This window comes from Lissotriton vulgaris, chromosome 5, assembly GCF_964263255.1.
Source record: "Lissotriton vulgaris chromosome 5, aLisVul1.2, whole genome shotgun sequence".
Lineage (NCBI taxonomy): Eukaryota > Metazoa > Chordata > Amphibia > Caudata > Salamandridae > Lissotriton > Lissotriton vulgaris.
This window is the reverse complement of record NC_141693.1, coordinates 1,646,639,319-1,646,652,126: the sequence shown is the minus strand read 5'-3', so window position 1 is coordinate 1,646,652,126 and position 12,808 is coordinate 1,646,639,319. Positions and strand designations below refer to the sequence as shown.

The following is a 12,808-nucleotide window of genomic DNA, read 5'->3' as shown; positions in this document are numbered from 1 at the left end:
ATTATTTGAACTGGAAGACCCTATTCAATAAAAACCTTTAGCATAGTGACAGAGTAAATTCTGTCTTCAATGGAAATACTTGGCCATCTTGAAAAGATGTCGATAATAGAAATAATATATTTTGAATTGGCACCAATGGGACCCATAATGTCAACAGCCACAGTGTTCCATGGACCATATGGAAAAATTGGCTCACACATGTAAGTCCTTAACGTTTTAAGTGCTTTATCAGAATTGGAACACACTACACATTCTCTCACAATTTGTTTCCGCATTTATATCTACTCCTGACCACCAGTACCATTTTTTAACATTTTGTTTCGTTTTTACGATACCACAATGATCTTCATGACATAATTATAAAACTGAATCTCTTAATAATGTAGGGGGAATGGCTTTATCACCACGAAAATAGTACCATCCAAAATGGATAATTCATTTCTTACCTTCCAGAAAGGTCTTCAGTTTGAAGGTACTCTGAATTTCTCTGGCCAACCCTGACGAATAAAAGAAGTAACAGATACTAACTCACTTTCTTTCAAATATTCTTAGTTCCAAATCTTCTTCTCCACTCAAAATGGACTTTCATCATGAACAAGGGCAACTTGTAAAGAATCTCATTCATTGATATTGCATTCTGGCAAATCTGAAGGCATTCTAGACAAAAAAAATCAGCTAATACATTGCTTTTGCCAGGAACATATTCAATCTTATACGCAAAATCTTGTAGGCTCATAGATATTCTGGCTATTCTGGCTGAAGCTTTTAATAACCCCTCTGTGGTAAGAAGTTTAACAAGTGGTTTGTGGTCAGATCTGACAATACATTCTTTGCCCCATATAAAACTATGAAAATGTTCTAAAGCCCAAACTACTGCCAAAGTTTATTTCTCAATCCCAGAGAATTTGCACTGAGGAGTGGAGAGTGCTTTTGAAGCGAACGCAATTATGCATTATTTGCCTGATTCATCAATCTGAGAAAGTACACCTCCTAAACCTTTATTGCTTGCATCAACTGTAATTATGGAACTATAGTCCATGTTAAAAGGACTTAGTACAGGGGCATGGATAATGGCTTTTTTAATAAGGTTAAATTCATTTTCACACGCTTCAGACCATGAAAACTTGACATTATTCTTAAGAAGGTTGTCTGATGTTGAAAACTTTGCTCGAAAAACCTTCTACAAACTTGGCATAAAACTCTACCATTCCCGAGAATGATATAACTTTGTCCTTATTAGAAGGAGAAGGATCTTCTTTTATGGCATCTACCAATTTTGGTTTAGTCACAACACCATCAGCACACAATACATGACCAAAATAAGTTAATGATTTGACACCAAATTTGCATTTTGAGTGTTCTATTGTTAACCCCTTTTTCCTCCACAGTGCTTAAAACTTCCTCTAAAATAGCATTATGTGGATCTCTATCTTTTCCAAAAATAAGGATGTCGTCCTGAAAAAATCTTGACTTGGGGTGTTTGCCAAATAATTGATGCACAAGGCTTTAAAAAATGGCAGCAGCGGAAATATCAGTAGTGTAAAGTTTATCACCTAAATAATGTACAAACTCAGAATTCCAAACATGTTCACTAACAATGGTATACGGAGAACTAGAATTAGCATATATATCAATTGAAACTCCACCTATTGACATATTACATATAGTTTTTTTTATAAGGTTGTCAGTGGAATCCTAAATGTTAAAGATGAATTATTTTTCGTTATTGTTATGATTACTATCATCTTTAACAGAGCAATGCATAATTTTCTTAGCCACATTTTCATCCTCACTTGAAGAAGAGTCATGAATAACTTTCACTTTATAATTTTGTTTCCTATTACAGGCTCTAGAATAATGCCCAATCAACCCACAATTGGAACATTTTTCCTTAATGCCAGGGCACAGCTTGTTATTTGCCAAGTGACAATCGCTACCACAGCGGTAGCATTTTAAATCTTCACTTTTTTTTAAATCACGGGGTTTGTTTTTAGGGTGTAACTTTTGTTTGGAATTGGACTTCTTTTGAATTTTAGAAACAACTTGTTCAGAAGTTTCTTTACTTTCACTCCTAATAGCGTTGGCACTGCGACCCTATAAGTCAGCTTCCCTAACAATAGCTAACACGTCTTTGAGATCAGCATCTCCATTAATCCAAAGTCTGTCTTGGATCGCTGGGTCAGAAGCATGCATTACGGCGTGATCTCTTATAAATGGCTCCTGAAGGTGATCGAAATTACAATCTTCAGTGATTTTCTTTAGTGCAGCAACATAAACATCAATAGTCTCACCTGGTTTTTGTTTCCTATGGAAAAATGTATATCTTGTTATACCTATACATACTTTAGGGGAAAAATTGTTATCAAAATCTTTTAGAATATCAGAAAATACATTCACATCGTAAATGTTTAAGCCACAAGCACCAACTGAATGTAACAAAAGTTTTTTCTTCCTTTCTGGCTTCATCTTTCCATCTTCGTCTATAGTCTCAATGAAGTTTAAAAAATAAGCTTTCCGCTGTTACCATTTCATTCAAGGTTCTGATCCTGTTGGCCAAAATGCCTGTGGAGATTGTGTGGTAAAGTTTTGGGTAGCCATATTGCAATTGAAAGTCAAGCAAAAATGAGGTAAAATGGATACATCACGAAGTGAAATTATCTTTTACGTGAAGGACTTATTTTAAAAAAAGCGTGGGTAAAAGAAAAGTAAACTGAACTTACTTCAAGTCTTCGCGTAATATAGATAAATCAATCACGATGTGGAATAACCTTTTACTTGAAGGATTTTTTGATAGAAAACAAAACGCGGTGAAAAGAAAAGGCAAGAAGAACTTACTTCCAGTCCTCGCGTATTTAATTAAATCCTTCGTCGGCAAAAGGCTTACGATGTAAAACACTGTAGCTATGGAAACACACGATGTTAGTCAAAAAATGGCCGGCGGAGCGTCGTACATATTCAGTACTCTGTGTGGATGACGAGTACGTATTTACATAAATGCCTTATGCACACACAAGTGACATCTCATACAGTAGTGTCTATGTAAAAACACAAATATAATCAGCCAAAGTCAACATAACAAAACAAGATTTTTTAGCACAGTATCATTGTAGTTCAAATGATTTAATAGTTCCAGAACCAGCCAGCCGACACGTGTTTCATTGCGTTTGGAACAGTGTTTCCGTGACTCCTCAGGGCTGCAGTTCAAATACGAAAGAAAGAAGGTCGCTCCTCCGGTGATAATCCGACCCGGCGGGGCCATTGACCTGCTGTAAAATTCTTCGGCTGTGAAGAGCCTAGTAATAATAGTGCTCCTGGGTGTGAAACTCCAAGATTCAATGTAACTTTGCCGGTAAAATGGTCAAAAGAGACTCAGTGGAAAAATCGTGCTAAAGACGTTTTCTCATGGCAGTTTGCCCGGGAAGTGTGTAGTCGTGTCACTGGAGCGGATCACTCGCAGTAAGTGTGTATTTTGGTAAAAGTGTTGAGCTGCCGATTATTCCTCTCCCGGGTCGCCGTGTTCCAAGTAGTGGACGAGTGTGGATGACTAGTACGAATAGAACCTCCACAGCGTCATAACAGAGAGCGGCAATTGGAATTCAGCTCCTGCTCCACAATGCGCTCCGTGGAACTAAAGGTAATTGTTTTCTTTTAAATAAGGCACAAACGGCATAGAAAGACCAACAACCACAAAAGGCCCAAAAATAAATAAACTGAAGAGATTGCGATGTCAAAAAAAATAAACTGAAAAGAGTGCGATTGCCCCTCTCGCAAATCAATCTTTTTTTGCAAATGAAACAGAAATGAGGTCTCCGCAATTCCACAAAGACCAAATACTCACAAATGCAGTGCCAATATTACCATAGTGAAGTTCAGCCAGTTCAGATTAAAGCCAATAAACAATTGAAAGTCCTTGTACGGCCAAAAAGGAATGGTTCCAATTAAATTATGGAAAAACAAATCCAACGAGGTTAAGGAAGGTTAAATCCATGAAAGTAATCCACGATGTGAGTACGGGGTTCCTGGTGTTCCTTGAAAACGTCGCCAATTTGTAAAATCCACAACAGCGCTGAGAATTCAAGTTGAAGTGTTTATTAAGGAGGAACACAGGAGCGAGGTAGGACGCAGCCTACACAAGTCTTCTTCCCAGTCAAACTGGCATCCAGCAAGGAATATTGAACCTTGCTGAGAATGCAAGAGGGAAAGAAGATTGAAAGGAAACAATTCTAATAGTAAGGGAACAACATGACAGTAAAGTAGCATATATAGTGAAGCTGAATTTCTCTAAATTTTTTTACACTTCTTGAAAGGATTACACTACAGTTGAATCCTTTTGGTGTAGTCAAGGAAAAATAAAATCTTAGTAGAGTTGCAACTTACCTTCCTGCTTTCCTGCACTACTGTAAGTTATTCTTTCTGCAAAATGTATGACCCTGATGAATATGGGGCGAAGAGGGTCCCCAGGCACTGGGCACGAATAAGTGGTGAGCTCATTCTAGGATAGATTATGTGCAAAGTTCCTTTTCTGGGTACTAGGATTTATAGCAATCTAGAAGTAATTGCATGGGGCAGGAACCCTCATTGCCCTCCGTGAGGTTATTTCTTCGGGATCTAGATTCAGCATCCTTTGGCCTGCGTTTAAGTTGCAAGGCAATGTCTGAATTTTTTGTAGTCTGCCTTGAGGACTTGGAGACCATGAGCCCTCATGGAAATATCTTCCTCCTCTTCTTTGGTCTAATCAGCCTAATTTCGGATGTCCTGCCGCACAAGGGAGACTTCAGAACCCACTCCTCATATTTTGTCCACTAAAGTCGTTTGTGGGTCCTGAATCTTTTTTAGGATCATTTCATGTGGCACCGGTTCTTTAAGATTAACTTATGAGTACTGTGTGTGATCATCCTGGCCTTCAGCCCTAGCCTGTGTGCCTGGCCAATCTATCAATTCGGTATTAGCTGTCCAGAGCCCGAGGCCTTGTTGTTGTCCATGGCTGTGACTAGGATAAATTGTCTTATTAATTAACGTAGCCATTGGTGCCAGAGCACCCACAGCCACATCACCATTTCAGCCTCACGTATACTGTTAGACTGATTCACTACTTTGATGCTGAGCATTTCCTCACAAGAGCGAGAAGAGGTGAAGGCAGTGACCAAATTCTGTTCATCATGGCAGGGTATCAGAACATGGGCCGCCCACTCCCCAGACACAAAACCGGGACCTCCAAGGCCGTCACCCCACAGATGGTGCAGTGTCTTTTGCGGTCCCCAGGGTGACCCCTCACCTCTCATCAGGAATTTTTCCTTCCTTAAGGTTGCTTGTCGAATCAGCAAGAACAGACAGGGGGAGGGGGAGCCAATTTTGGTCGATGCATGGCCCACTGAAGGAAAAGGGAGGAACAAACTGCTCCAGTCAGCTTTCCTGTGTGTTTCCAGGATTCTGTACAGGCCTTCGTTTGAAGCATGCCAGCCGGCGAGAAACAAGATATCCTTTCTGGCAGGTGCAAGAACACTTCTGTGTTACATCGTCCGTGCCCTCTGGCCCTCACATGGCAGGTAGTCTTCCTGGTGTCTGAACTGGCCATTGTTCCATACTTCTATGGTCCAGCGGCGGATTAACAGCTCGACTCTTTCACCACCACGTCCTGGAATCCACATCTAGGCCTTTTCCACGTTCCAGCTCCGACAGCTGGCTGTAGCTGGGCGAGGGACGCTTAACTTCACCACAGTGAGGGGAAACCCTTACATTTCTTTTTTTACAGACTTTGTTGAGTCAATATAGCCCCGGTCCAGTGCTGCAGACACAATATGTATTGAGGGAGCCCCACAGAGAAGAAGGGATTACGATTATGAAGGATAACTTCAGTCAGCAGGGAACTCCTTTAGCTCGTGGTGCATGTGGCCTTGTTGGAACTTTTAGTACCCTAAAAATAGCAGCATCCTCTACTCTGGCTAGTCAATACAAACAGTGCTTTAAAATAGATTGCAAATGTTTTGCCTCTGTTTTGTTGTTGAACAGAGATTTTTGCATTCAAAGTTTTTTACAATGTTTGAAAAGTGTTCTGGGATCCTGCTGGGCTCGCAGGAATTATTGTCTGGCAAGGAGAGGAGACGAGGATTGCCAGGACAGAGACTGTCTGTGACCGGTAAGAAGCTTTTCCTTATTTGCTTCAATTTGCTAAATAAATAGAATGCTTTATATGTGCCTAGTCCTCAGTGGCAGGCCATGAGTTCTGGCAATACTGAAATGAATCAACTTGGACTCTGACAGTCAAGGTGGGAAAAGGTATCTCATTCATCTCTTTTGAAGGGGTATCCAACTTGAGTCCCTAGTTGAACACAAGTTTGAGAAAGCCAGGAAAATGAATAAAAGACTGCAGTTACTGCCAGGTATAACCACCTTTTCTTCCAACCTGACAAAGCTGTTTGACAAAATATGGAATTGAAAAGAGAATCTGGTTAGTAGTTTGTTGGAATTTCGCTCATTTTGTTTTCAAGATACGAGATCTTGTTCCGGAATCTCAAGCCTACATGGACTTGCTCGCATTTGAACGCAAGCTAGACCAGACCATCGCCAGGAAGAGAATGGAGATACAAGAAGCAATCAAGAAGCCTCTGACGGTAATTTCTTACTTGCATTTTCTTGTATTTAATAGGATTCTTGAAGTCATGTAAGCCTCTGTTTCACCAGACTGTGAATATAATCATGTGTATAAATGGCAAATTTGAATATAATTTTATACATGTATATTTGTATACATACATACATATACACATGCCAGACCAATCCCTATCTCTCTTAGTGAAGACTCTCACACTTTTGAGTTGCTTCCACAAGTATATTTGTTCGCAATTACTGCTGCCCACCATTAATATGTTTCGCCATCTCTGTGCCGCTAACCACCGTACTGAAGTGACATTTTTGTTTCGCTTTTACATCATCATATGTACAGTATACCAAGAATTAATTAAAAAAAAGCTATGACAATTCTCATTTTCTGGTCTCTAAGGCCCAACATAATATGTCGGATTCATGATTTAGTAGTAAGATAAAATAAAATAATGCAGTGGCGGAAACCAACATGTAAAAATCAATGTGGAAAAATCAATCGAGAGAAAAGACAATTCATTACTTGTCAGTCAGGAGCAATAGTTCAATAGTTGAACATGCTTGAAGAATATAACAATATTTCCCATTCCTCAACTTCTTCTGATTATATGGCTTGATAATTCTGTATGTATTACTTTAAGCCAGTAATAACCTCTCAAATCTATAGATTTGTTAAGAAACAAATTATATAAATTTTCTTCCCTGTCGTTTATTATTTTGTTTCTTTTAGAATAGTACATTTAAATTGTTAAGTGTTCTCTGCTATCATGTTATAGGGCCCCAGTCGGCTGCCCTCACTCTATAAACTCTGTCAATTCTCTTTTTTTATATCAAATACCCTACATAATATGCTGAATTCATTACTCCAAAAATAAAGAATAAATACAATCAATATGAGAAATCATAAAGAAGCAATACAATTTATCACTAAGCATTACAGTGCATTAATGTGATAATGTGACATGCTTGACATCATTTTCTCAAGCCTCACTAGGCTTCCCTTACGATTATCAAGCATAGTCACTAAATAAACATTCTTCGACCTCCTATGAACAGGGAGTCCAGCACAAGCATTATCTATTTAAGGTGAATGTACAGTTCTTCAGCTACATTTAGTGTTCCCACGCTTATTATCTTGACTTCAATTCCCTTAACTTCCTTTCTCTATCAGCCCCTCGTGCTGTAGTGTAGTACCTATATTCCTCATAGGCTCTGCGCATTGGAATATTATACACCATAGTTTTGACATAGGACTGAGGTCAATATGTCTCTATCAAGTACATTACATTTAATTACTTGTTTGTGCCAGCTAACTTGGAGGTCACTAGAAACTTCTCGAATAAATAGGAAGGGATTTGTTTCTGACAACCACATAAACATGACAACTTTGTTTCCCTTTAGAATCGGAACAGTCTCAGAATCGTGGAGACAATAGATAACCATTTCACTTAGTCAATCGTGCATGCTTTGTTTCTACAGAGTTACACAGAAATAGATAGACGAGCGTTTCAATAAAAAGGGGTTATTGAGCAGTCTTATTTCTCGTGCAAGAGATATGAACTGCTACAATCGTAAGACAGTATGTGAAGTGTAATACGTACAGCGTTAGCAGTAAGATAAAATAATACTGCAATTGCATGGTTTGTAGCTATGACATATATTCATAAAAATACATACATAAATAACACGGGCTAAAATGTGAATACTCATCTGGTGCTTCTAGCTAGTTCTACCCCAGTGTACATAACCTAAGTGTAGTATGAGGTAAGAAGTAGGGGCTGTTTTTCTATAGTCTAGTTTAGCTATAGTTTGGATTGGTGTTGCTAAGATTTGCCAAAAGTTCCTCTAGGTTCTAGTCCGCTCCATACCTTAGAATGAGAGAGGTTGGAATCTATTTCCGGTTCTCGATCTCTAACACCCCGCAAAGGGAGTCAGAAACACTAGAGCTGGATTCTCTGCAAGGAGGATGACCGCGTCTGGTCAGTGCGTCAGATGGGGGACTCGACTTCCTTCCGAACTTGCTGTGGCGAGCCGCGTCCTGCAAGTATGCCTCCGAACCGTACCGGGGTTTGCCATGGCAAGTGAAGGTATATTTATTTATACCTTGAAGGTGTTTAGGAATGCCAGTGTTGATGTAAAAGTCAGGCAGATGAACGTCATGAATAACCCCTAAGGAATAGATGTTCATGCATAAAAAATGAGTTTTGGAGAACTCAATTATCAAAGTAAGGGGAAGTCCTAAAGGCTTAAGTGTCTGGTTTTCCAAGAACTCGTTGTGACGTGAATGGGCAAATGTAGGTTGCCTTGCCTGTATTTGGTTAGCATGGATAATGCCTAAATAAGGGTAGAATTTCTATGTCTTATCATGGGAAATGCGAATTGTGCCTATATAAGGACATAAATCGGGAAACCTATATATGGTATCTAAATCGACACACAACAGTGCCATGCCTACGTTTTCACCTTTAACTGCTTCTAACTATGGCAGATTTTCTAAAGCAATATACCCTTACAATTGCAGGATATATAGGGCTTGTATGTTCACCAAAAACTAGAGGTATCCAAAGCTAATAGGTGCAGCTTGCAATGTATTTCATTGTGTATCGGGTATACAGCAGTTCATTTGGTAAAACATAAAGAGTGAAAAATAGTTATCAAGGAAACCTATGTGTTTCCGAAATGGGAACAAGATATGGGGCCAGATGTAGGTAATTCCCATTTAACGATTCTAAAATTCCAAATTTTACCGATTCAGTTTTTCAGAATCGGTAAATGGGATGTAGATAAAGATTTGGTACATTTTGTAATATTCAGTATTACCGATTCGGTAAATACGGAATCAGTATTTACCGATTCAGTATTTATCGAATTGGTAATTCCCATTCATTCCTAATAAGAATGATTGGGAATTACAGATTCGGTAAATCCCGAATCGGTAATAGGGGGACCATTTACAAGGGTGTCACATTGACACCCTATTGCACCCCTGAATAGTGCATGGGTGCACATGTGACCCACATACATGCCCTACCACATGGCACTTTAAAAAAGAAAATAACTGCTTTTTTAAAGGTATGCAGTATTTACCATCAACTTGTAGTTGGTGGTAAATAATGAATCCTTAAATGACAAATGCACTCACTTGAGTGCTCCCTACATTAAGGATTCAGTAATTTACAGAATCTGTATTTTAAGAAATCTGTAATTTACTGATTCCTTAAATTACCGATTCGGTAAATTACCGAATCCTTAAATATGGCCCCTATATCTCAGATGCCTAATACCGGTCGGTAACGGCCGAAATTCGGTAATTTTCGGCCGTTACCGACTGGTATTGGGCTACCTACATCTGGCCCATGGAGTTTATAAGCAGTGGTTATTTGCGCATCTCTGAATTTTTGAGTGCCCATACTAGCCTGTGAATTTGAGGGCATTTTTCAAATGTACTTCTTTTTTAAAGACTGTATTACATTTGGAAGGCACAAATGCAGAGAAAGACCATTGGTAATAACACTTGTTCCAATATTCTGTGTTTTCCTTACTCTCCCGATACAAATAGTACCTCACTTGTGAGTGTAGGCCTAGTTCCTGTGACGAGTAACTGCCCAAAACGCAATGTGGACACATCACATTTTTCCACTGAAAACAGACCCTTCTTTGCAATGTGCATAGCTGTAGGTTTTGGGCCTTAGCTCAGCCGGCATCTAGAGAAAGCTAACAATCCTGTGCATTTTGTAATACTAGACACCTAGGGAAATCCTGAATGGGGTGACTTGTGTGACTCTCTCCAGGTGCTGTTATCCGGAAGCACTTGCAAACCTCAAAAGCTGAAAAACACATTTCTGTGATAGAAAGTTCTGGAATTTGCAGGGAGCCACAAACTTCCACGGACCCAGCATTCCCCCGTGGTCTCCTGATGAAAATGGCACCTCACTTGTGTGGGCAGGCCTAGTGCTCGCCATGGGAAACGGACAAAAAAGCAATGTGGACACATTTTATTTTTCCACTAAAAACGGACCCTTTTTTTGCAATGGCCTAGCTGTGGATTTTGGTCCCTAGCTCAGCCTCCATCTAGTGAAACCTAGCAAACCTATATATTTTTTTTTAAATGAGACACCTAGGGGAATCTAGGAAAGGATGACTATTGTGGCTCTATCCATGTTTTTAACCCAGAATCCCCTTCAATCCTTAAAATTTGGCTAACAAAACAAATGTTCCTCACTTTTCTGTAATGGAAAGTTGTGGAATCTGCAGGGATCCACAAACTTCCACCCACCCAGCATTTAACCCAGTCTCCCAATACAGATGGTACCTCACTTGTGTGGGTAGGCCTTGTGCCCGTCACAGAAACGCAACATGGACACATCACATTTTTCTACAGGAAAACTGACCCTTGTTTTGAATGTGCCTAGCAGGGGATTATGGGCCCCAGCTCAGCCGGCATCTAGGGAAAGCTAGCAAACTTGTACATCTTGGAACACTAGACACTAGGCATATCCAGGATGGGCTGACATGCATGGCTCTGATATATACCTAGCATTCTCCTCAGCAACAGTAACCAGCTCTCCCACATCCAACACCAGGACCAACAACACCGAACTATCTCAGTTCTCAGCCCTTGAAGAAACACAAATCAAGGAAATAACAGCAACAATTAAATCAGGCTCAGCATTAGATCCCTGTCCGCTTAGTCATCCGCCCTATTATGGACTACCTCACTCCTGACATTGGATCTATCTGCAACACAATGTTCAGAACTGGGATTTACCCAGACTCCCTTAAAAACATCTTGCTCAAACCTTTACTTAAGAAAGCAAATCTGGACAAAGACCAAGCAAAAAATTACCGCCCCATAGCCAATCTCCCCTTTCTCACCAAGGTGGCGGAAAAAGCCATGAACCTACAACTCTGAGTTCATAGAAAACCACCAACTACTGGATAATACGCAATTTGGTTTTCGCAAATTCCACGGAACAGAATCAGCCTTAATAAAAGCGACTGAGGACATAAGAGTGATTCGGGACCAGGGAGGTACAGCAATTCCAGTATTGCTGGATCTGTCTGCAGCCTTCGACACGGTCGACCACAAGATCTTGGTCGACCGTGCCGAAAATGTAAGCATCCGTCACATGGCTAAAAATCTGCTTTCCACCTTCCTGGCCGGGAGAACACAGGTGGTCACACTGGGGCCCTTCCATTCTCACAAGCTATCACTACCGTGTGGGGTTCCTCAAGGCTCATCCCTTAGTCCGACACTATTCAATATCTACGTGTCGGACCTGGCCTCTGTCATCAAGGCCTATGGGATGAGCCTCACCTCATACGCGGATGACACCCAGCTTGTACTGGCCATCAATGGGAATGAAGACAAGGTAGCTGTAAATTTCCAAGAGGGCATGCGAGCGATTGGTGATTGGATGGCCTCCAATTGCTTGAAGCTAAATGCTGAAAAAACGGAGGTCGTCATATTTGGACACCTCTCCCCCGGATGGTCAAATACCTGGTGGCCCCCAACGCACGGAACACCCCCTACACCAGCCACCACCGTCAGAAACCTGGGGGTGCTTTTTGACGATAAACTGACTTTTATGGCCCACGCTAATAAAATAGCATCAACAGCCCACCATAAACTCCGGCTTATCAAAAAAATCAAACCGTTTCTGCCAATTTCAGCAGGTAAGACGCTGGTAAGCGCTCTCGTGTTGTCATCTCTTGACTACTGTAACGGCCTATTTACCAACGCCCAAGCAAGAGTGACTAACAAAATGCAGACCATCCAGAACGCTGCAGCTCGTCTCCTGTCAGGACTCCCAAAGTTCTCAACTATCTCTGATACTATAAGGGACTTGCATTGGCTTAAGATTCGAAATAGGATCACGTTTAAAGCGCTGTGCATACTCTATAAAGCTTTGCACAACTGTGGTCCACATTTCCTGAAATCTCAACTCAGACACCAATCCTCCATAAGATCACTCCGATCTAGTAACCTTAAATTACTACAAATACCACAAACAAAAACTGTCAACTGGGGCGATAGACGCTTCCTTGTGGCAGCTCCCAGACTATGGAACTCCCTGCCAATCTCCATCAAAGACAGCCCTTCCCTGATGCATTTTCGCAGAAAGTTAAAAACCTGGCTGTTTGACCAAGAATAAGCTCCAGCATAAACCTCGGGAATACGTCCACAGTTTTCTAGCGCCGAGACGCC

At 40.6% G+C, this 12,808-nt stretch overlaps 1 protein-coding gene across 1 annotated transcript in view; it reads left to right on the top strand.

Annotated features, from left to right (window-relative positions):
- SMARCD2 (SWI/SNF related BAF chromatin remodeling complex subunit D2) overlaps window positions 1–12,808 on the top strand; it is an 805,600-nt gene that overhangs the window by 220,149 nt on the left and 572,643 nt on the right. Inside the window, exon 4 of the mRNA XM_086923795.1 lies at window positions 6,489–6,611. Coding sequence (XP_086779921.1) covers window positions 6,489–6,611 — 123 coding nt within the window. The remainder of the gene's footprint in view (window positions 1–6,488; window positions 6,612–12,808) is intronic.